General features: G+C 46.1%; 1 protein-coding gene across 1 annotated transcript in view; it reads left to right on the top strand.

Moving 5' to 3' along the window:
- The window catches only part of FLT3 (fms related receptor tyrosine kinase 3), a 52,559-nt gene extending 30,649 nt beyond the window's left edge, over window positions 1-21,910 (top strand). Inside the window, exons 15-23 of the mRNA XM_077745373.1 lie at window positions 2,176-2,286; window positions 4,004-4,157; window positions 6,021-6,103; window positions 6,771-6,898; window positions 9,478-9,600; window positions 12,158-12,269; window positions 12,752-12,851; window positions 13,281-13,386; window positions 21,445-21,910. Of these exons, the coding sequence (XP_077601499.1) occupies window positions 2,176-2,286; window positions 4,004-4,157; window positions 6,021-6,103; window positions 6,771-6,898; window positions 9,478-9,600; window positions 12,158-12,269; window positions 12,752-12,851; window positions 13,281-13,386; window positions 21,445-21,567 (1,040 nt within the window). The 3' untranslated portion in view covers window positions 21,568-21,910. The remainder of the gene's footprint in view (window positions 1-2,175; window positions 2,287-4,003; window positions 4,158-6,020; window positions 6,104-6,770; window positions 6,899-9,477; window positions 9,601-12,157; window positions 12,270-12,751; window positions 12,852-13,280; window positions 13,387-21,444) is intronic.
- Window positions 21,911-22,121: the final 211 nt, after the last annotated feature.

Below are 22,121 nucleotides of genomic sequence, written 5' to 3' on the forward strand. Positions count from 1 at the left end.
GTGCCTCACAAGCTTTCCCTGTCTGGTATCGTGCTCGGTGTTCCTTGAACCCACCCTCTTCTCCCCTCTCCACCACCCCAGTCCCAGTCTATCTCTTCAGAATGGCGGCAGCAAAACTTCCAGGCATGTCCCCTGTATGCTCCTTCTGGATTCTCAGTTTTGAAGCCCAAGTGACAGTTTGAAATGCAAAGCCGACCGTTTTTCCCACTTAGCGTTTACAGGTGCCTTGGATTACTCCCAAAGTAGCCTCTACCCCTGCAGCCTGTGGCTGCCCTCCTCCCCACCTCGCACTCAGCTGGGAGGTGGCACACCTCCGGCCTGCTTTCGGTTCCTCCAGAGTGCCGTGCTCCCTCCCAGGGCCTTTGTGTGGGCCCATCCCTCTGCCCACCCTTCCTCTTTCACGTGGTTCTCTCCCACTCCTCCTTTAGATCTCAGCAGAAATATCACTTCCTCAGGGAAGCCTTCTCTCACACCACTGAGGAGATCAAGTTCCTTGCTGTAGGTTAGCTCTCCGTAGGCTCCTTTCTCACGCGACATATTACAATTGTGATGACATATTTGCTTAATTAGTCCATGAACGTCTCATCTGCCACATTAGTCCCTAAGGCTCATGAGGGCCAGGGTTGTATCTGTTCTGCCGAGTTGTATTTTGATTGCCTGTTCTGTTTCTTCAGTGTGGAATGTTCTCCCTCCCTTCCCACTGTGAATTCACCTGGCATTTTCCCTCAGGCATTCGGTGTCCCCTTCCACTCCTCTCCAAGGCTAGGGTGGGCGTCCCTTTTGCGTGATCCCACAGCCCCCTTTTACTCATTTGCTGCTTTGCGTTTGCCACACTATGTTGTAATTGTTTATTTACTTGTCTCCCTTTCCCAGGAGACTCTAAACCCCAAGAAGACAGGGCCTGTGTCTTGTCTATGGCTCATTCCCCCATCGCTCGGCACATTGCCTCATACACAGCAGGCGGTCAATAAATACTTGTTCCATGAACGAATGAGTGAATGAATGAATGGATACGAATGGACAAAAGTCAGGTTATAGGATATGAAGGTGCTCTGACAATGCTAAGCGCACCATAAAATGTATTATTTTGGTCATGAGGAACAAGAGATGGACATTTGAAAGCCACGGATCCCTGTAAAACATGAAGCAGCAGAAGACATGAAGTACTAGGGAGTCACAGTGGCCACAGAGAAGCATCTCACTCCCATGCCCAGATATTGGAAGTGAGAATACCCTGAGAGCTCACTAACTCAAAATAGATGGCATCAGTGCTCTGGGAAAAGCTACCATAAAGGCTAAGATGTCTTCCAAGACAAAATAATGACACCTAGAAATACCTAATCAAATCTTCACTGAATGTAAAGACAAGTAACTATGTCTGTAAGAAAGAATGTGCCAACAGAGGAGAAGGTGCCTGGTACCTGGAGAGGGAAGTCCAAAACCCTGCTCTTGCCTCTAGGGCTCCGGCACCCTCCTGGGCAGGGATGCCCCAACCACCTGGGCACATCAGTCTCACTAGCATGAGATAACAACCCTTATGCTATGCTTCTAAGAAAGATTGTGAATACTCTTTGCCAAGCTATCTGGACTTACCTTCGTGGGGAGAATCCATTGGCCAATGGAGACATTCTAGCCTATCTGGTAGTTATATTTCTCATTATCAATTAATGAGTCTCTTGAGCACTTGATAAGTGGGAACTGGTCTCTTTGACCTTCTCACCATTGGATCCGTTGACAAATATAAGGTTTTAGACCTGGGGACTATGGGCCAGAGCCTGCCACCCTTGCTGACATTTCTGTCTTGTCTCACTGTGCCCACAAATCCAAGAGACAAAACAAAACCAATTATGTTTCTCCCTTCAGCATATTTATTAACTTTTTCATGTGTTTTGTTTTGTTTTATTTTGGTTTTTGAGGGTCAGCTATAGAGATTTTCATTTTGGTAGGTAGAGAAACATCCAGTAGAAAGGCTCATTATTAGACTCAACTTTTATACTCCAGTCTTTGAAATTCTGTCTTAAACACAAGCTCTTATTAATTAAAAATCATGTATTATTTTAGGCATTAAAATGGTTTCATGCAAATTTGAACTGGAGAATGTTTTAATTTATTAAATGACCTAAAAATAACCTATTTTACTTTAGCTTTACATTTTGTATGCTTTTCCATTGACAGAAAAAGCAGATAGCTCCGAAAGAGAGGCTCTCATGTCTGAACTCAAAATGATGACTCACCTGGGAAACCATGAGAATATTGTCAATCTGCTGGGGGCCTGCACACTGTCAGGTAATCAATTCCTACTGAAAACATTTCATCAAAAATATTTTAGCTTGAAAGCAAAGAGGACATCTGTTCCCGTTGTCTCCTCTTTCTTAAATTTTTTTAAAAATGTTTTCTTTATTTCTGAGAGAGAGAGAGAGACAGCGTGAGCAGGGGAGGGTCAGAGAGAGAGGGAGACACAGAATCTGAAGATAGGCTCCAGGCTCTGAGCTGGCTGTCAGCAGAGAGTCCGACGCGGGGATCGAACCCACAAACCATGAGGTCATGACCTGAGCTGAAGTCGGACGCTTAACTGACTGAGCCACCCAGGCACCCCTCCATTGTCTCTTCTTCCCTCGGTCATTGCGTAGGTCCTCACACCCAAGTGGAATTAGACATTGAACACTCTGAAATCAGATGGGTCAGTGTAGAGAAGGCCTCTTGGTATGGGGGTAGCCCACATCATTTTCACCTACTCAAAAACGACAGCACTGCAGACACACTTTGTGGTGGCTCGTTCTACTTGCTCAGATGGAGTTTCTCCCCCGGCCATGAAGCTGGACTAAAGGCAGTGGTGAGAATGGCCATAGCACCTGGCCACTGCTCTCTTTGGGCCGCTTCAACTAATGCATAGCTAAGACGGGCTTTCAAACTTCATTTTCCCAGAATTCAACGGAGCAGCCACTCTGATTCACTTCTGCTTCAAAATACCTGAAGGACGGGGGGCACCTGGGTGGCTCAGTCGGTTAAGCGTCCGACTCTTGATTTTGGCTCAGGTCACAATCTCACGGTTCATGGGATTGAACCTGGCATTGGGCTCCACTGGGATTCTCTCTTTCCCTTTCTCTCTGCCCCTCCCCTGCTCACGCTTTCTCTCTCTGTCTCTCAAAATAAGTAAATAAACATTAAAAAAAAAAAGAAAAGAAACCCCTGAAGGATGTGCTCAAGCATCATTCCTTCTGGAACTGGGGCAAGGAAATGGGAAACAGAGAAAATGGATGGGAGGATGCTTGTGACATATTTCTCCCTCCTCAGCAAACAAGAAATGGGCATATATTTGCCAAGCACTCACAGTGCAGCTGTCATATTATTCTCAGTTGCAAACTGGAAAACCCAAGGGCCGGTCGTTATTGGTGAGGCAACACGTGCAACTCATTCCCACATGGAAGGCGAGAAGATACTGCTTTCCAAGGAGTTAGAGCAAAAAGCTGAAATTGAATTTAAAGTATAGGAAGAGATAAGCTCAGGGGCAGCCAGCTGGCTCAGTTAGTGGAGTGTGAGACTCTTGATCCTGGGGTTTTGAGTTCGAGCCCCACATTGGGTGTAGAAATCACTTTTTAAAAATCTGGAAGGAAGGAAGGAAGGAAGGAAAGGAGGGAGGGAGGAAGAAAGGGCGCCTGAGTGGCTCAGTCTGCAAAGCGTCCAACATCAGCTCAGGTCATGACCTCGCAGTCCATGAGTTTGAGCCCCATGTAGGGCTCTGGGCTGACAGCTCAGAGCCTGGAGCCTGCTTCGGATTCTGTCTGTGTCCCTCTCTCTCTGCCCCTCCCCCACTCATGCTGTCTCTCTCACTCTGAAAAATGAATATATGTTAAAAGAAGAAGAAGAAGAAGAGATAAGCTCAAAGTTGTACTCTCCCCACCCCAGGGGAGAAGTCGGCTCTCATAGATTATTTTGTCTGCCACACAGACATCTGAAAAAATTGCCTGGTATTTGTATGCCTCTAATGAAAACTCTATTTCAGGACCAGTTTACTTGATTTTTGAATACTGTTGCTATGGTGATCTTCTTAACTACCTAAGAAATAAAAGAGAAAAATTTCACAGGACATGGACAGAGATTTTCAAGGAACACAATTTCAGTTTTTACCCCACCTTCCAGTCACACCCAAATTCCAGGTAAGAGAAGGGGTCAAGGGTTCACAATTATGTGTTATAGAACGCAGACAAAGTATGATGGTTTAAACACCCCCCACTGGCCAGTCTCTGAAGGCCATCGTCCGGCATTGTGTAGTCTATGGGTCCTAAGATCTAGAAAGGTCACTTATCTCTGCTATCGTTTTCTCTGTTGATTTGGGACAGTGAGACCTTTCGCTTTCCGAGGGTACAGGGGCCCCCGCTGTGCCAGTCCATCTGTGCCTGCAGCATACTTAGGACACATACTCAGTTTGGGGATGGGCGCATTATTCAGTCTCTCAGGTCTCCTGGATAACACGTAGGTGTCGGTAGAAAGAACAACACTTTTTCCAAAGCCCTTCACGTACTCACAGAGAGTGGTTCAGGCCTTGGGAGCTTTGCTCTGAACTCATAAACAGGATTTTCAAAAACTAGAACGGATCAATTGACACAGTGTGATGGGGGCAAAATTAAGAAGCAGTAACGTTTGTCCCTGTGGCCTGTGTTGTGTATTCTGCCGTGGGGAGCCCGCGTGATTCTCGGTCCTGTGGGGAGCTCTTGTGTCAGTGTGTAAGTGAGGGCCGTAGGAGTTTGGGGATCCATTGGTTTGGGAATTTCTTGCCAGTGACTCGAACATAGTGTAACCCCTTTCTCCGAGTGAATCCGCAGGCATTCTTGATAGAACGGTTCCCCGATCCACGATGCAGTCTTGTTTCCTCGGCCCATGTGGAAGTTCCCCCTTATGCTAAAGGCACGGTTGTTAGAGACTTTTGTCTTTACTGAGGTACTTCTGGAGGGTGTATTTGAGATTCCAGCCTGTTTTCTAAGTGTGTAGCTTTCAGTGCACACCTTTGGCCTTCTAAGGTCTGAGGCCGAGACCTAGCATCTTAAAGCCGGGAGGCCCCATGGAGATCCCCATGGGTGTCTTGGTGTACTTGCCCTTAACTGATTCATACCCGTCACTCCAATCTTCTGCACCGATTTTCTCAGTTCATATTCAAAAACTGAGAACATTCTATAACATAGTCTGTATTGTAGAGTAGAGTCTTTAATGAGTCAGATATGTGTGATCAGCACTCCGTGGTTAGTAACCACTAATGCTGGTCAACAGGGCCTTTGGTTCATTCTGGTCACTGGGGTGTTAAATACACTGAAGCAATTTAGGGGTATTTGTGGTCTGAAAGGACGAAGCCATTTTCTGAAGATACGGAAATTGTAAGTTGGGGTGAAATTGTACGCTGGAGTAAATGGAATCCTTGTATACAATGCACACAGAATTCCTCAGTGAAGAATTTTACATTATATACCATAGAAAAGATTATCATTGTTATAATTTATTAATTTCACAGGAAAGGGAAGTGAGCTTTATTGACAAGGACCAGCTTGAGGAAAGAAGGATGGTAAAACACTTCAAGGTCTTTATAGAAGATCTGTATTACATGAGGTTTTTTAGGGAAAGTGAGATTTTGGAAACAGAGGTCTGCGTCCTGATGATGTGTTTTGTTAGTTTCGTGATTTCAGCAAATCACATTTCTCTCACCAAGTCTTTTCTGAAATGTGACTCTCACACCCCGCCTGTTGCGTTGTGGCAGGGACAGAGTGAACAGTCCTCTTTGAACTGTGGGATCCTGGACGGATAGCGGGGATCACTCCTCTCCTAGTTAGACTTGGCAAGTTCAGTTAATTCCACCCACGTTTTGAATGCCCACACACGCGAAAAACAGACGCGAAAAACAGTGTAGATGCTGTGCTTTCTGTTTAAAAGCTCATTTATAACTGGAATTTCGTCTCTTTGATGAATTGTAATTTTTGAAAAGATAACGTCTACTCAGAAGAACATAAATAATGAAACAATGTTTTTAATAGCATGCCTGGTTCAAGAGAAGTCCAGATTCACCAGGACTTGAATCATGTCTCAGGGTTCAACGGGAATTCATTTCAATCTGAAGGTAATATTTTATTCTGATTCGTAGCACCTTAAAATAGAAATGGATACAGGAATTCTCTTAGCTACTTTTGAAAAGCTTGTAAATGCAGAACATGATGTTCTTTGCTAATGTCACCTGTAGGCTTCATTCATGCATATTTGCTCCAAAGGTAATGACAAGCCAATGGTTTATATATTGTGCCTTTTATGTCAGTATGTAACTAATCAACACTGAGGGCTGTCTTATTTGGTCCGGTGATCCTTTTTAAAGTCATACATTTATTAGAGCCAACTGAGTACTGATAAGTGAAGTGGATGAGTTCTGGAATCAGATAGAAGTTGGGTTAACCTTGGGGTTCCTTCACTTCCTGGCTGGAAGACTGGACAAGTTATGTAACCATCTGAGCCACAATTTTGTCATCGGTAAAGTGGGGCTAACAATACTTTCCTCATAGGACCATCAGAAGGATCAAAGGGAGGAACAGTCAGTGTCCCATACGGTTCGTAAAATGTGGCACAGCTTTTAGCATAAATGAGTTCACACCAGTGCTTCCGGGGCCGAGCCCTGATAGCGTCTTCTTGTAGTCTGGGCGCTCCACCTCACTGTGACTTTAATAACTGTCCGTGGAGCTTTACAAGGACAACTTCTTAGACTCTGGGCAGGTGTGAGGACCCGTTCTGTTTTACAGACGAAATCGAATATGAAAACCAAAAGAGGCTAGAGGAAGAAGAGGACTTAAACGTGCTGACATTCGAAGATCTTCTTTGCTTCGCCTATCAAGTGGCCAAAGGAATGGAATTTCTGGAATTTAAGTCGGTAAGCTCCTTTTGAAGAAGAACCTACCAGCCACAAGATAATTTGGGAACTGAGATGTGCTTTCCTTTTGATTGTTTATTTTAACTTGTATCCCTTAAAGTCCTCCCCTCCCCACCACCAACCACCTCACCCTTCACTGGTGCAAGAAGGTTCCTCACACCAGGTTCTGACAAATTACAGCATGAACGCCCGGGATCCTTTATTAGATAATGGTTATCACAGCCCTCCCAGGCTGTCCAGAGTCCCCTGAAACTTCTAGATAGGAGGCCAACGTGAGATGTACAGTGTCAGTCCTTCCTTGGATGGTCAGTTCAGGTTGTGTGGGCATTGACCTTGGGTAAGCAGAGGCTCCGATACTGTGTGCACTACTTGCTGGGCTGGTCCCCCGACCCCCGTGCCCGGGTGTCTTTGCCTTTTCTGCAGTGCCATGCTGCTGGCCAGCAGGATTCCTGTGTACCCACCGCCTCCTCCCCTGCTAAGCCCAGATCCAGACAACAGAGCCTGCCTCGAACCATGGTGTCTATCTCAGCTTTGCATTCTTTCTGCAACTGCCTTTGAGTCCTGTTCTCTGACATTTCAAACGTCTCCTGCCTGTAAGCAGACGAAAGCCATTCCCTGGGCTACTTTCCGTCCTTGCAGTCTTACGTTCCATTGCCTTCTCTCTATTTCCCAACTCTCCCCTCCTCTTTTCCCTTTGAATTTTCATTCTCTTTCCCCCGTCTCTCCTCCACGTCCCTCCTTTTTGCCTCCTCCTCTTTCTTCCTGAATTTGGAGACAATATTTTCAATTATCTTTTTTTCTTTAAAAAAATTACTTTCTCTAATATGGTGTCATTATATCTCTGTTTATTTTTTATTTTTTTATAGTTTATTTATTTTTGAGATAGAGAGAGACAGAGCACTAGTGGGGGTGGGGCAGAGAGAGAAGGAGACACAGAATCTGAAACAGGCTCCAGGCTCTGAGCTGTCAGCACAGAGCCTGATGCGGGGCTTGAATCCATGAACCGAGAGATCATGAGCCAAAGTCGGACGCTTAACCGACTGAGCCACCCAGGTGCCCCCCAGTATATCTCAATTTAAAAAAGATGAACATGGGGGCACCTGAGTGGCTCAGTCAGTTAAACGTCTGACTTCAGCTCAGGTCATGATCTCGTGGGTTCAAGCCGGGCTCTGTGCTGACAGCTCGGAGCCTGGGGCCTCCTTCAGATTCTGTCTCTATCTCTCTGCCCCTCCCCTGCTCTCTCTCTCTCTCTCTCTCTCTCTCTCTCAAATACAAAATAAAACATTAAAAATTTTTTAAAAAGATTAATGTGAAATAAATTTACAACCTTGAAGAATAGGAAAAAATGGTCTTCATAATAGCAACCGAACCTGTGAAGCATCTTGAGATACACAGAACAAGAAATACACAAGCCCATGCACTCCCCCATGAGACATTACTAAAGAACAAGAAGACGACCTGAATAAATGAGCTTCACCAGTTTCATGTAGGAGAGATTCTGCATTTACAAGAAAAGTCGGTTCTGTCCAAGTTAATCTGTATGTTTAACACAACTCCAGTTAGGCGCTCGAGGGTTTTGTTTTGTTTTGTTTTGTTCCCTTCACGGATATTGAAAGTGCACATTACCTTCTTTGCTCTTCCCTTCAAATGTGGGTACCTTGCTCACGAGTTAAAAAAAAAACCCGTCCCATCATGTTTTCCTGCTCCTCGTCTCTGAGGCCCTTTGTCCTCTTCATCTTCCCCACCGGCTGTTGGAGTCCCTCTTTGCTCAAGTGTATGTATAGTTGATTTCCCCCTAGTTCACCTACGTGGCTACAGTAGTGCTTCTGGGAGCGTCTTTGTAGACCTTGGAGAGCATCTAGCCTGACTGACTGGCCTGGTTTGCTGCCTGACCTTAACTAAATACTCAAACTACCCACAACTGGAGGTCAAGGGGCACTGCTTCCCCGCCCCCGCCCCCCAGGCTTGTAATGATAAGAATTTTCTGAGGACTCTCCAGTTTCTTAGACCCTCTCCCGTTGTCTTCCCTTCAGGCCCTGTCCCCTGAGTCCGTCTGTCCTTTCTCCCTACATCTCTAGTTGCTCCTGGGTCTCCCCGTAGCCTCCACGACCCCATCAAACGTTGCTTGAGCACCAGAGCACCGTGCGAGGTGCTGAAATCGAGTCAGCTCTTGTCACTGACAGGAGAGAAAGAGACAGGCAGACACGCACATCAAAGATGACACTGTAGTGTGGTAAATATCCATGCCCCAGGAAGCCCTGGGATCCCAGACCGGTCAGACCCNCAAACAATAAAAAGCTATATAAAAAAAAAAAAGAACCCAGCCCCTTGGCCTCTAGGAACGTTCCAGAAGCAGCACGGGTGACTGCATCCACAATAACTGCGGCACTGGGCTATCTGTGTTCAGTCAGTGCCACAAATCACGCACAATGACTGCTCTTGGCCCAGGAAAGAGAAGACACTTTGATGAACCCTACATCCCCATAGCCTGTAACTCCTGACCTTGAAACCAGAAGAAGGCTTGCACTCGGCGATAATCTACATCACAGTAAATAACACTCCCATTTCATCCTTTCTAGTGTGTGCACAGAGACCTGGCAGCCAGGAATGTGCTGGTGACCCACGGGAAAGTGGTGAAGATCTGTGATTTTGGATTGGCTCGAGACATCATGAGCGACTCCAACTACGTTATCAGGGGCAACGTGAGGCTGCCGTTTCCTGCATCTTTTTGTCTTGTCACTTTGTCTTCTGTCATTGTTCCCAGAGACAGCTTTGCTCACGGTGGTGCGAGTTCGATTCACGGCAACTCCTCCGGGCAGTTAGCTTTCTTATGCTCAAAAGCTTTTTTTGTAGCTTCAGGGAATATCCCAGCTGTAATAAAAGCCAGTGAAGGAGCATCACGTCTATCTGTCGTTGGGCTGGTCACAAGAGATCAGTTAGGGACCTTGGAGAACAAGCCACACTTTAAATTTAACCCATTACTTGCACTTTCTTCAGGTCCCTTGGCTGTAAAGTAACCAGAGTCCTGTTTCCAATCATGGGATTTGGCAGTAGCTTCCATAAAGCATTTTTTAAAGTACAACATATAAATTAAATATTAAATGTAAAAAATTTTAAAGGCACAATATTTAAATTAAATATGGCTAGTGAATATTTAGCATCTTATGACTGTCACACAGGCAGACCTAAAACATGACTGGATATACTTGTTAAAACAAAACAAAACCAAACAGGGCTCCTGGGTGGCTCCGTTGGTTGAGCGTCCAACTTCGGCTCAGTTCATGACCTCATGTTTGGTGAGTTCGAGCCCCGCATCCGGCTTGCTGACAGCTGGCCAGTGCAGAGCCTGTTTTGGACCTTCTGTCACCCTCTGTCTGTCCCTCCCCCACTTGCGCTCTCTCAAAAATAAACATTTTTTAAAAAGCATTAAAAAAAAACTAAGGACAGATGTGTTTTTTCAATTTTTTTTTTTTTAATTTTAGAAGAAGAATGAGCAGGAGAGAGGGGCAAAGGGAGAGAGAGAATCTTAAGCAGCCTCCACGCTTAGCGCTGAGCCTGATGTGGGGCTCGATCCCACGACCCTGGAATCATGACCTGAGTTGAAATCAAGGGTCGGATGCTCAGCCGACTGACCCACCAAGGCACCCCTATTTTTTTTTTAATTTAAAGATTTTATTTTTGAGTGGTTTCTACACCGAACATGGGGCTCGAAGTCAAAACCCTGAGATCAAGAGTCACATGCTCTACTGACTCAGCCACCCAAGTGCCCCGCCCAATGTGTTATTTATAAGAGAGCTATTAGAAATACTAAATGATAAAATTGTGCCGTGGAGAGAACGTGGCTGCAATAATTACAACACCTAGAGTTAAGCTCCTATCCTTACTTTTTAGTATTTCTCGGTCCTTTATTGTCCCCATTTGTGAAATAATAGTAACAGCAAGTACTGACATAGAGCTTATTGCATGCTCAGCACTATTCTAAGTGCTTTACATACATTAATTCATGGAGTCCTCAAAGCACCTCGCTTGTGGGTGAGGAAACCGAGGCACAGAAACGTGATTTGCCCACAATTACACAGCCCGTGGATTAGAGCACAGTCTGAGCCCCAACTCTGGCCATAACCTTGGGACACGTGTGGCGTTTCCCATGAGGATTATCCACTCCCTTCCCCCGCGTTGTTGTGGGAATAAACCAATAAAACCAACATGAAAGCACCTGTCTGGGGGAAATGGCCAATAAATGTTAAAAATCAAATTAGACCGTATTCCCATTAGCATCAAACAACCATCTTAGCTGATGTTAGATCTATGCCTCCATTGTCGGAGCTGAAGTTAAATATGATCAAAGCTTCTGTGCGGCTGTGCAGCGTTTAACCTCACTATCTGGCAGCCTCTTACGTGGGAAGGTGAATTCCATGTGGCACCGCAATTAAGTCATGCATTAATCAAATTAACCAGACCAGCCTGTTTGGTTTTATCAGCTCATCTGTTGGTGCAGGATTTAAAATAGGGTTTCTTTCTTGAGCTTCAGGTTTTTGTTTTTCTTTAAATAATCTCTACACGCAACGTGGGGCTCAAACTCATGACTCCAAGATCAGCAGTTGCGGGCTCTACCGACTGAGTCGGCCACGTGCCCTTTGAGCTGTGATCTCCCTCGGCAGATTAAACATGGCTGGTGAAGTTCTCCTCCACTCGTGAAAAAGAAAACACTACAGAAAGCTCTACCCCAGTCACCTATCCACCCTTTGGTCTTGGCTCTGAGCTGAGGCTGTGCTAACTCAAAACCCACCTTTCGTGCCACTGGAGGTTATTAAAGCCACAGAAGCCAGCCTGGTATCATTCCTGGAAGTGGTGATCTATGCTCCCCTCACCACATCCCTGTAGATGGTATTTCCACTGACGTTCTTCCAAGAAAATATCCCACAGGTTTACCAGCGTCTGCTTACCTCTAGCCACCTGACGGGTTACTCCTTAATGGGAAATACCTGCTATGGGCCTTACCCATGTCCAAGCACAAGCCTTTGCTCAAGATGAGTGTTAAAGAGATACGCGAGGTTTGGTTTTTTTAAGGCTATTGATTAGGATGTTGATTTGAAAGTGAAGACTTCCCCTTGAGCAATGTGGTCTTGTCAGTTAGGGATGAAGAACGGCTTTAGGAGGAAACTATATTTTAGTATCTACCTAATAAGAGAAATACTCTTCATTCAGTCCGTTCACCGCTGGTCGCCACTGATCAGTGCCCTCTTGGATCCCTCACAGGCCCGGCTACCTGTGAAGTGGATGGCTCCTGAGAGCCTATTTGAAGGCGTCTACACCATAAAGAGTGACGTCTGGTCGTATGGAATACTACTCTGGGAAATATTCTCACTCGGTAAGTTTTGCGGTTTGCTGCCACCGCTTGTCCGCCGCGCCCCGTCGCATTCCTAAGTCAGAGTGCGTGACGTGCGACCTCTGATTGTAGTCCCTACCTCCATGCGGCGTGTGCCATTCCATGTTTTGTTTTGTTTTTTAATTGTTTTTAATGTTTATTTATTTTTGAGAGAGAGAGAGAGTGCGAGCCGGGGAGGGGCAGAGAGAGGGAGACACAGAATCTGAAGCAGGCTCCAGGCTCCGAGCTGTCAGCACAGAGCTCGACACAGGGCTCGAACTCATGAACCGTGAGACCATGACCTGAGCCAAAGTTGGACGCTTAACCGACTGAGCCACCCAGGCGCCCCCATTTCATTTTTTATTTGTGGTCTGTCCCCACCTGCAGCCTCACGCCAAGCAGTGTCTGGCCCAATGAACATGCTTGTTCATTGAGTGAATAAATAAGCAAACGAGATGGCTTAGCCTGCCTAACGCTTTCCCCAGGTGTCAATCCTTACCCTGGCATCCCGGTCGACGCTAACTTCTATAAACTCATTCAGAGTGGATTTAAGATGGACCAGCCATTTTATGCTACGGAAGAAATGTAAGTTCACATCAGACTGTAAGGTGGCTGAAATCAGGAGTTTATCGTGTCTCTAGTTACAAATGCATGACCAAAAAAAGTAAATCCTTCAATGCAAGATTCGTATGATTCCTCTTTTAAAAAAAAAAAAAAAAAGGAAAGGAAACTCTAATCCTTTTTTTGCGGGGGGTGGGGATTCCTGAACAAGACTGAACCTTTCTTGCCCTAAGCTGCTGGGAAGTAGGGGTTTCAGTCGCTTGCTCCAGGGCCCCCTGGGAGTGATAAGACTCCACCTCCCGACTTCTGGGCCACGCGGTAGTCTTTTAGATGCGTTTCTGCCCCTCATCTGATTCGCCTCAACTGAGTTCTGGCCACGCAGTAACCGGCGGGAGGGGACCGGCTTTGCTTCGCTGCGATCCCCTCCGACTCCCCCTCCTCTTGCCTTTACAGATACTTTATAATGCAATCCTGCTGGGCTTTTGACTCAAGGAAACGGCCGTCCTTCCCCAACCTGACCTCATTTTTAGGCTGTCAGCTGGCCGACGTGGAAGAAGCGGTANTCTCCACTCAGGTCACGGCCTCCCGATTGCGTGAGTTCAAGCCCCCTGTCGGGCAGCGTGGAGCCTGCTTGGGGTTCTCTCTCCACCACCCGCCTTCTCCGTCTCTCTGCCCCTCCCCCACTCGTGCTGTCTCTCTCTCTCTCTCAATAAATGCACTTTAAAAGGCATTGTTAGAAAGGAAAGCAGTACCTCCAAACACTCGCTGGGGTGCTGAGAACCAAAGGCACCACGTGGTCTTTCCCACCACCATTTGTCTTGTTTGCCCTTTTTTTTTTTAATGTTTCATTTATTTCTAGGAGAGAGAGAGAGAGAGAGACAGCGTGAGCAGGGGAGGGTCAGAGAGAGAGGGAGTCACAGACTGAAACAGGCTCCAGGCTCTGAGCTGGCAGTCAGCACAGAGCCCGACGCGGGGCTCGAACCCATGAACCACGAGATCATGACCTAAGCGAATGTTTGCCCTTTAAAAGGTGTATGGGGCGACCCCTATTTATTGGTGTTTTCAGGGGGGAAAAGGCTCTCCCTATAGATTTTGGCCGATTAAGAAATCACATGCTGTTAGGTGTCCAGTGCATGGGACTGGACAACCGAATAGAACCGAGTCCCTGACCCCCACCCGGTTCGGGTGCAGTGATCGCACAGTCGGTCATGCAGCGCGGTCATGCAAGGCGGTACCGAGGAAGGAACACTGCCCTCAGTCCTGGGAGTCAGGCCCAGTCCTGCACTCTGTCCCTCGTTGCCTGCGCATTATGGCAAATCGCTTTCCTCCTCTGTTCCTTGCTTTTCTCACCTGTAAAATGGGTTGTCACGCTGGGTGATCCTTGAGCCTTGTGAACTTGGAATCCCTGTGCTGACTCTGCCCCCAGTGATACAACCCGGCGTAGTGAACGGAACCACCCTCTAGAAGCAGTGGGCAAAGGATGGGACCTTGGACCCCCAGCCCCCGGTTCAAATCTTGGCTCTGTTGTTTACATCTTATAGTCCTCCATTAAGTCACTGCATCTTTTTTTGGCCCCCAGTTTCCTTATCTAAAATACGGGATTAACAGATCTTACTTTGTGGAGCTCTGAAGAGTAAGTCATATGATGTATGTGAAAAGACTTCGCACATAGCAGGCACTTGGTAGTTAATCAATAAATGTTAGTTACATGGGTGCCTGATTCTTTAAATGGAGTTTCTGTTCTCTTTTTCTAAACTATTAAGAGTCCATTTTCAATTCTGTAGCCTCTCCGGAAACCTGGGTAGAGGTGGCATATGTCCTGTCCCCCTGGCAGAATGTTTGAAAAATCACATTCAGTCTTTTTTTTTTCTTCTTTTTTTGGTGAGAGAGTGAGCGTGAGCAGGAGAGGGGCACAGAGAGAGAAGGACAGAGGCTCCGAAGCGGGATCAGCACTCATAGCAGCCAGCCCACTGCGGGACCCGAACTCACAAACTGTGAGATCACAACCTGAGCCAAGGTCGGACGCTTGACCGACTGAGCCACCCAGGTGCCTCTGAAAAATCACATCCGAAAATGAAATTATTGTCAGGGAATTAGGCCAAAAAGGTCAAGGGAGATGGAAAGCCTCAAGGCCATTGAGTAGCTGATTCTGGAAATAGTTAATGATGCTGCAAGATAAACTGAAAGAAGAATTACAGAGGGAAACAAGAAACAAGCCGTTGAGGCAAAGAGAAAGCACCGAGGAATTTTGGCTGGCTGGGGGGTTGGGTGTGGATTCAGAGGTCTTATTTGCACTACGCTGTGAAGAACGAGTAGCGCTTTGGCTGCTGGGGAACGAGGGGTTGGTAGAGTGTTCCAGGCTGGATGAGTGATGTAAGTAAAGGTTCAAAGTTGAGAAAGTTGAATGGAAAATATGTGGTTGTGGCTAAAGTTTAGGGTGAGTGGGGGAATGTGCAGGAAAACAAGACTATAAAGCTGGTGGGCCAGGGTGGAGTGTCCGCTGCCGTTGAACTGACCCTTGGCTTTGTTCAGGAGCGCCTTGGTCTCGGTGTGCAGCTCTTTGATGTCCCCATGGCCACAGGCCGTCCAAATCCGTCTCCCTCTGTTCAGGGGGCCTCCCACATATCAGGAATTGTTGAATGGCAAGCTCTCCACGATGATGAATCCGCTGAGGTATCCAAGCTCAGGGACACCCCTTCACCTCTCCCCCCTCTTCTCTGCCTCTCTGCCCCCTGACCCTCTGTGACGGAAAGTTCCTTTCCCTACCAGTATCAGAGCCACTGATAGCAAGCTGTTGCTTCTTTCGGTAAATTACAAGATAGCATCCCTTCCTGGAGGGGGGGTGGATTCATCCACCCAGCCACCGAGAGGCGCCTCCTACTCCTGGCTGGTGCCACGGGCTCCCGTCTAGAAGCCTGGGGGGCAGAGCAGAGATTGGATGGGAGTGCCCCCTTGCCCGCTTGGATGGGCACCTGGGAGCGAGACATAATCTCCACAGCCATACGAGGCGGCTGTGCCCGCTGGAGCAGAGCCTGCTTCCTCCTCGGTTGCTGTTCCATGCTTTCCCTTCGCATCCCCTGAGCGTCGCCCCATCGCGCCTCTGGAAGAAGCCAGGCCGAGGCGGCACGCCTAGGGTAATATTTCCTGGTGTGCACGTGAGTGCTTTGTGTGAAATCTCTGTTTTTGCTCCGTCGTGGACTAGGGAAGAAAATGGCCCTCGGGGGAACAAGTGAGAAGCGGAGGGAAGCACATAGGTCAGGGGCGCCTGGGCGGCTCCGTCGGTTAAGATTTGACTTCGGCTCAGGTCATGATCTCACAGTTCATGAGTTCGAGCCCCACGTCGGGCTCTGTGCTGACAGTTCGGAGCCTGGAGGCTGCTTCGGATGCTGTGTCTCCCTCTATCTCCCCTGGGCTCATTCCCTGCTCGTGCTCTGTCTCTCTCTCTCCACCTCCTCCCCCAATAAATTAAAAGTTAAAAAAAATTTTTGAAACACCACAGGTTAAAGCTTTAAATATAACTTAGAGCAGGGAGATCATTGACTAACGTGCTACGGCATTATTCAGACCGGGGCGGAGCCAGTGAGAGATTGTAGAATGGACAAACAGGCTTCAGAATTTGTCTTGATGGCCCAGATCTCTACATAAGGCGACAGATGCTCATTGCAGTGGTCACTTTGCAATAGAGACTCACTGATGACTCACATCATACACCTGAAACTAATATAGTGTCTATAGCCATTACACATCTGTTACCCCCTCCTCCCCAAGACCCCCTGTAACTTCCCTCCTCAGATTTCAGGGTCCTCCTTCTGAGTCCCTGTGACACTTTATGTATAACTCCGTGTGAGCCTCAGATGGTGTTGTGCGATACTCTTGCTTTAGCATCACTACGCTTGGTTCACGAGGGCAGGGAAGTGCACCGCTCACCTTCACGTCCCCTGTGCAGTCCCGTAGGCAGGGGACACTCACAGCAGGAGGGCACGCTAGAGGCCACACCTGTGTCGTTCACTGTCACGTACCCAGTGCCTCGCGTAATGCTTGGCGTAGAGAAAGGGCTAAGCAGGTGTTTCTGGAAGAAAGGAAGCGTAAAAGCAAGTTTGAGAAAGCAAAAGCGGATCAGCGAAAGCAAGGACGTCAGTTGAGAGCTGACTGGCGATACAGCAAAGGAGGGCGTGAACTGGACAGTGCAGGGGGGAGGCGTGCAGAGGAAAGGGACACACGCAGCTCCTGTTTCGAGAAAGGGGTCTGAACTCACATCACCTCGCCTCTCAGATCAGTGCCCACAAGTTATAGGAAATATAAAATATATCCTATATACTATAGATATATCATATATAATGAATTATACATAAATACACAAATATAAAATAAATGTAAATATAAAAATATAGATATATGCTACATATTTTTATTATTTTTTTATTTAAAAAATTTTTAATGTTTATGTTTGAGAGACAGAGTCTGAGTGGGGGACGAGCAGCAGAGAGAGAGGGAGACACAGAATCTGAAGCAGGCTCCAGGCTCTGAGCTGTCAGCACAGAGCCTGACATGGGGCTTGATCTCACGAACTGACCTGAGCTGAAGTCGGACACTCTACCGACTGAGCCCCCACGGTAGCCCTGTTATATAATTTTAAAGAAGTGAGGCCATAATTGGCTTTGAAAGCCAGAAGGGGGGGAGAGAGAGAGAGACAGAGAGAGAGAGAGAAAGCAAGCAAGCCAGCCAGAAGGAGATCTTTGTGGACCAGAAACGGTGGAAAACCCCCGGAGCCATGAAAGCCATTAGGACCGAAGGGGGAAGACCCACAACAGAGGCCCCTTTGAAAGAATAAGGACACTGCTTTCCTGCCAAGCGGGGTCGGGGCCAGGGGGACCCTGCAGCGGCTCCACACTGGGAGCAGCCGTGCTGTTAAGTACACAGAAGAATAAAGCGGGTGGTAAAAATGTACCTATAACCACTGTGAAAAGAGCAATATAATCTATAATCTCAGGTTTAGTGTAGAAATAAAAAAACACCATAGAAAACTTGATCAACCCAATAAAGCAGGGGAGAGAGAAACAAAGAACATTCATGGAAAAAGAAAAAAAGCCCCACAAAACAGCAGGATTCGTAAGTCCACTTAGGAAGGAGAATTTCAAAGTAAATGCGCCTGTCATCATATGGGTCGCGTTGACTCACCTCAGTGCCGTGGGGTAAGAAGTGGCCCAAGGTCAACCTAAAAGCCCCCAACGTCTGACATCAGAGATTAAAGTCCCTGCTTCTTACAGAAGTCTTTGGTTCAGAAGAAGGAGAAAGAGGAAGGAAAAAGAAATACAAATAGGTCCTGCTTGTTAAAACCTGGAGGCGCCAGCCACACTTACAACTCTAAATTCAGTTGTTAGAAAACAAAAAAGAATGAAAATGAATGACTTAGACTTTCAACTCAAGGAGCTAAGAAAAAAACCCCAGTTGGGGCGCCTGGGTGGCTTAGTCGGTTAAGCGTCCGACTTTCGCTTAGGTCATGATCTCGCGGTTCGTGGGTTCGAGCCCTGCGTCGGGCTCTGTGCTGACTCCCAGCTCAGAGCCTGGAGCCTGTTTCAGTCTGTGACTCCCTCTCTCTCTGACCCTCCCCTGCTCACACCGTCTCTCTCTCTCCCTCTCTCCTAGAAATAAATAAAACATTAAAAAAAAAAAGAAAAAAAAACCCAGCAATGTAGACGACGGGGAGGGAGGGGGAGAGAGAAAGAACACAGCAGCAGAACAGAACTAAGAGAGGGGCGCCTGGGTGGTTCAGTCAGTTAAGCACCGACTTCGGCTCAGGTCATGATCTCAGTTTGTGGGTCTGACCCCTGCATCGGGCTCTGTGCTGACCACTCAGAGCCTGGAGCCTGCTTCAGATTCTGTGTCTCCCTCTCTCTCTGCTCCTCCCCCCACTCGCTCTCTGTCTTTCTCTCAAAAATAAACAAACATTTAAAAAAAATTTTTTAAAGAAAAGAACTAATGTTGATATAAGCAGAATTAATTAAACCAAGAGTAGCCCCCAAAACAAAATAATAGTGATGGTCAGGAGAGCCAAAAGTTGCTTTTAAACTAATAATTTAAATGCTACCATTTTAATGTCATGCACACTACTAACATGTTACCCATAATAAGGCATTTAATTCTCATATGAGGCTCACGAAGTCAGTTCTACCATTATCTCTTTTGCAGATCAGGAAACAGAGATACAGAGAGGTTCATTAATTTGCCCAAGGTAACACAGTAAGGACTTAGGGGTTGAATATAACAGTCTGGAACTAGCTGACACTATATTACTACTGTCTGTTAACACAGTGTACAAACATACCAGTAAAGCATACTAACTTACGAAGAGAGCAAGGAAGAAAGAGAAAGCACAAATGAGATTCAGAATAAAAAGGACATAATTGTGGATGAAGACACCATTTTCAAAAGTATAAGAAAAGCTTATGCACCTCTTGGAAATGCACTTGGAAAGCTAGGGTTTCAAATTTTCTATAAGGAGGACTTACTCATGTATTATGCAATTTAAAAAGTCACTAAAAAATCACTTACAGGGGTGAAGGAGGTACCAGCTTCCGATTATAATGAATAAGTCACCAGGATGAAAGGTACAGCATAGGGAAGAAGTCGGTGGTAGCGTAATAAATAGTGTTGCAGGGTGACAGAAGGTAACCACACAGTGGTGAACACGGCGTGACCTACAGACTTGCGGAATCACTATGTCGTACACCAGAAACTGATGTAACATTGCATGTCAGCTACACGTCCATAAAATTAATTACGTAAATAAAAAAATCACTGAAAGGAATGGAAAGGAAGACCTTAAAAGCAGTGACATAGCAGAACGGGCCCCAGGAAGTGATTGGCTCTGAGAATACAGCAAGCTTAGGAGGTGGTCCTGAAACTTCTGGATCACGGGATGGGCAGTGTGCTAAGTGGACTTGTAAATACAGGAGGCAGAGAAGGCTTGAAGATGAAAGATAGTAAATCCAGGTGTGGAGCTGCTGGATTTCAAGTGTCCCTGGTATTTCTGTCACAGCCTTGCTCAGATGGCTAGAAATTCAATACTACATTTGGTTCAACAGGTCATGACCAATCTCTACTTTCCAAAAAAGACATATCATCTCTGTTCATCCTTAAGGGTAGAGGCAAACTGTTATTGTGCGGAGCAGGTGTGAAAGGATATTTTTGTCTATTTGTTTTACAGAAAGAAAAAAATTAAGAGTAGGAGACAGTCCATTCAGTTAACAAACTGACGGTCAAAAACAGACAAAAAGTCATATACAGAATCGAGGGGGTGGGAGAGGGGAGGAAGAGAGTCTGTCAAACTCACCTAAGAATGCACTATCCCGACATCACAAAGAGTTCTCATAAATAATAAGAAAAAGATGGATAGCCCAAGATAAAAGGGCAAAGGCGATAAGCAGACTATTTGCAATGAAATGCAATTCACTGAATGTAGAAAAAGATGTTCGACTTTGCTTATCGTGAAACATAGACAGGCAAGGAGATAAACTTGTCCCTGGACAAAGGGCTAGAGATGTGAACGACAGTCAATGCCATTGTCGTAAGGTTCTGGAGAAAAGAGTGTTCCAGACACAGCTGATAGGAGTGGAAATAAATAGAGCTTTCTGCAGGGTACCCCTGAGTGCTTGACCACTCAAATATGCATCCCCTTAGACCCAGCGATGCCAGGTCCCCCGTTCATCCCAGAGACAGACAACGTCAGGGTGCACCTTTCAGTTTATATTATGTAACCAGTCCATCAAAAGGTTAGTTAGGGGTGGCTGGGTGGCTCGGTCCGTTGAGCGCCCAACTTTGGATACTGGCTCAGGTCATGATCTGGCTCCTCGCTGAGCAGGGAGCCCGCTTGGGATTTTATCCCTCTCTCTTTCTCTCCCTCGCTCTCTGTCCCTCCCCCACTCACGCTCTCTCTCTGTGTCTCAAAAGTAAATAAATAATTTTTTAAAAAAGATTAGTTATGGGGCATCAGTACTAAGGGAGGCTGCTCTTAAAAAGGTGAATGTGCTCCTGTTTAGTAAACAGTGAGAATATCTAACACATGTAACATGCGGAAAACACATCGGCAACTCAGAAGAAGGTTCTAAACCAGAATCTGCACTCAGCCTACTGATACAAAGCTGTGTATACACAGCAGACTATAATGGTGGCTATCTCTGACGATTTTAGCTATACATCTTCCTATATTGCTTACGTTATCTATATGAATGTGCATGAGCTTTATCATCAGACAAAACGGGTTTTCATTCTGGGAAACCACTCTAACGTCACGTGGTTAGAACCTGAAGCATCGGTCCCCTGTGTTAATTGCATAATGACCAGATCTCTTGTGGTGGCCTTTCTCTTTTATGGTTTTACGGCTCAGCTTTATGATTTGTAGATCGAGATTTTATAGCCAAGGTTAGACATAGTCATAGAATAAAATGTTTGACTTGATTTCTCCATGAATAAAAGGACCACATTTGCTTTGTCAATTAATATCCTCTAATATTGAAGACTTATGTATCGTAATAGCAAGTAATTTGCAAGGAAAGCCCCTCGACATGGACGTCATAATCCAATGGTAATCGGTGTTCTGTTTTTTTCCCACATTCAGATGTATCAGAACATGGATGGCCACGGTTCCCACCGTCCTTCTGTCTACCAAAACAGGCGACCTTACAGCAGAGAGGCGGAATCGGGGTCACTCCCTCCACAGGCCCCTGGTGAAGATTCCTAGAGAGAGGACTTAATCTTAAGGACTTCCTCCCTTCGACGCCCAGCTTACACAGGCTATAGATTACCAAAACAGGATTAATCTCATCACTAAAAGAAAGTATATTCTCAACTGTTTCTTTGCTGGACTTTTCTCTAGAAGCTCTCTGTATTTACTCTTGGTTTCAAAGGAACTTTTGTAAAATCACATCATCCTTTGCACAGGGCAGGAAGAGATGATAATTAACTTTACTGGAGCACCTACCTACATCCAAAGGCCTTCTCAGTCTGGCTTTAGTGAAAATCGTGTACCCGAAAATAGTATATTCTTGTAAATACATACAACAAAAGCATTTTGCTAAGGAGAAGCTGATATGATTTTTTAAATCTATGTTTTAAAAATAATATGTAACTTTTTCAGCTATTTAGTGATATATTTTATGAATGGAAATAAACTTTCTTCTATAGAATTGTCTGTCATTGAATTGTTTGCATGGTCTATATTCAGGGCAAGACTTAACTGGAGGGAAGGAACCTGATGGAATTGTGTGCAACCTTCTATTTGCGCATGTGTATTTT

This window comes from Crocuta crocuta, unplaced genomic scaffold, assembly GCF_008692635.1.
Source record: "Crocuta crocuta isolate KB4526 unplaced genomic scaffold, BGI_CrCroc_1.0 scaffold258, whole genome shotgun sequence".
NCBI lineage: Eukaryota > Metazoa > Chordata > Mammalia > Carnivora > Hyaenidae > Crocuta > Crocuta crocuta.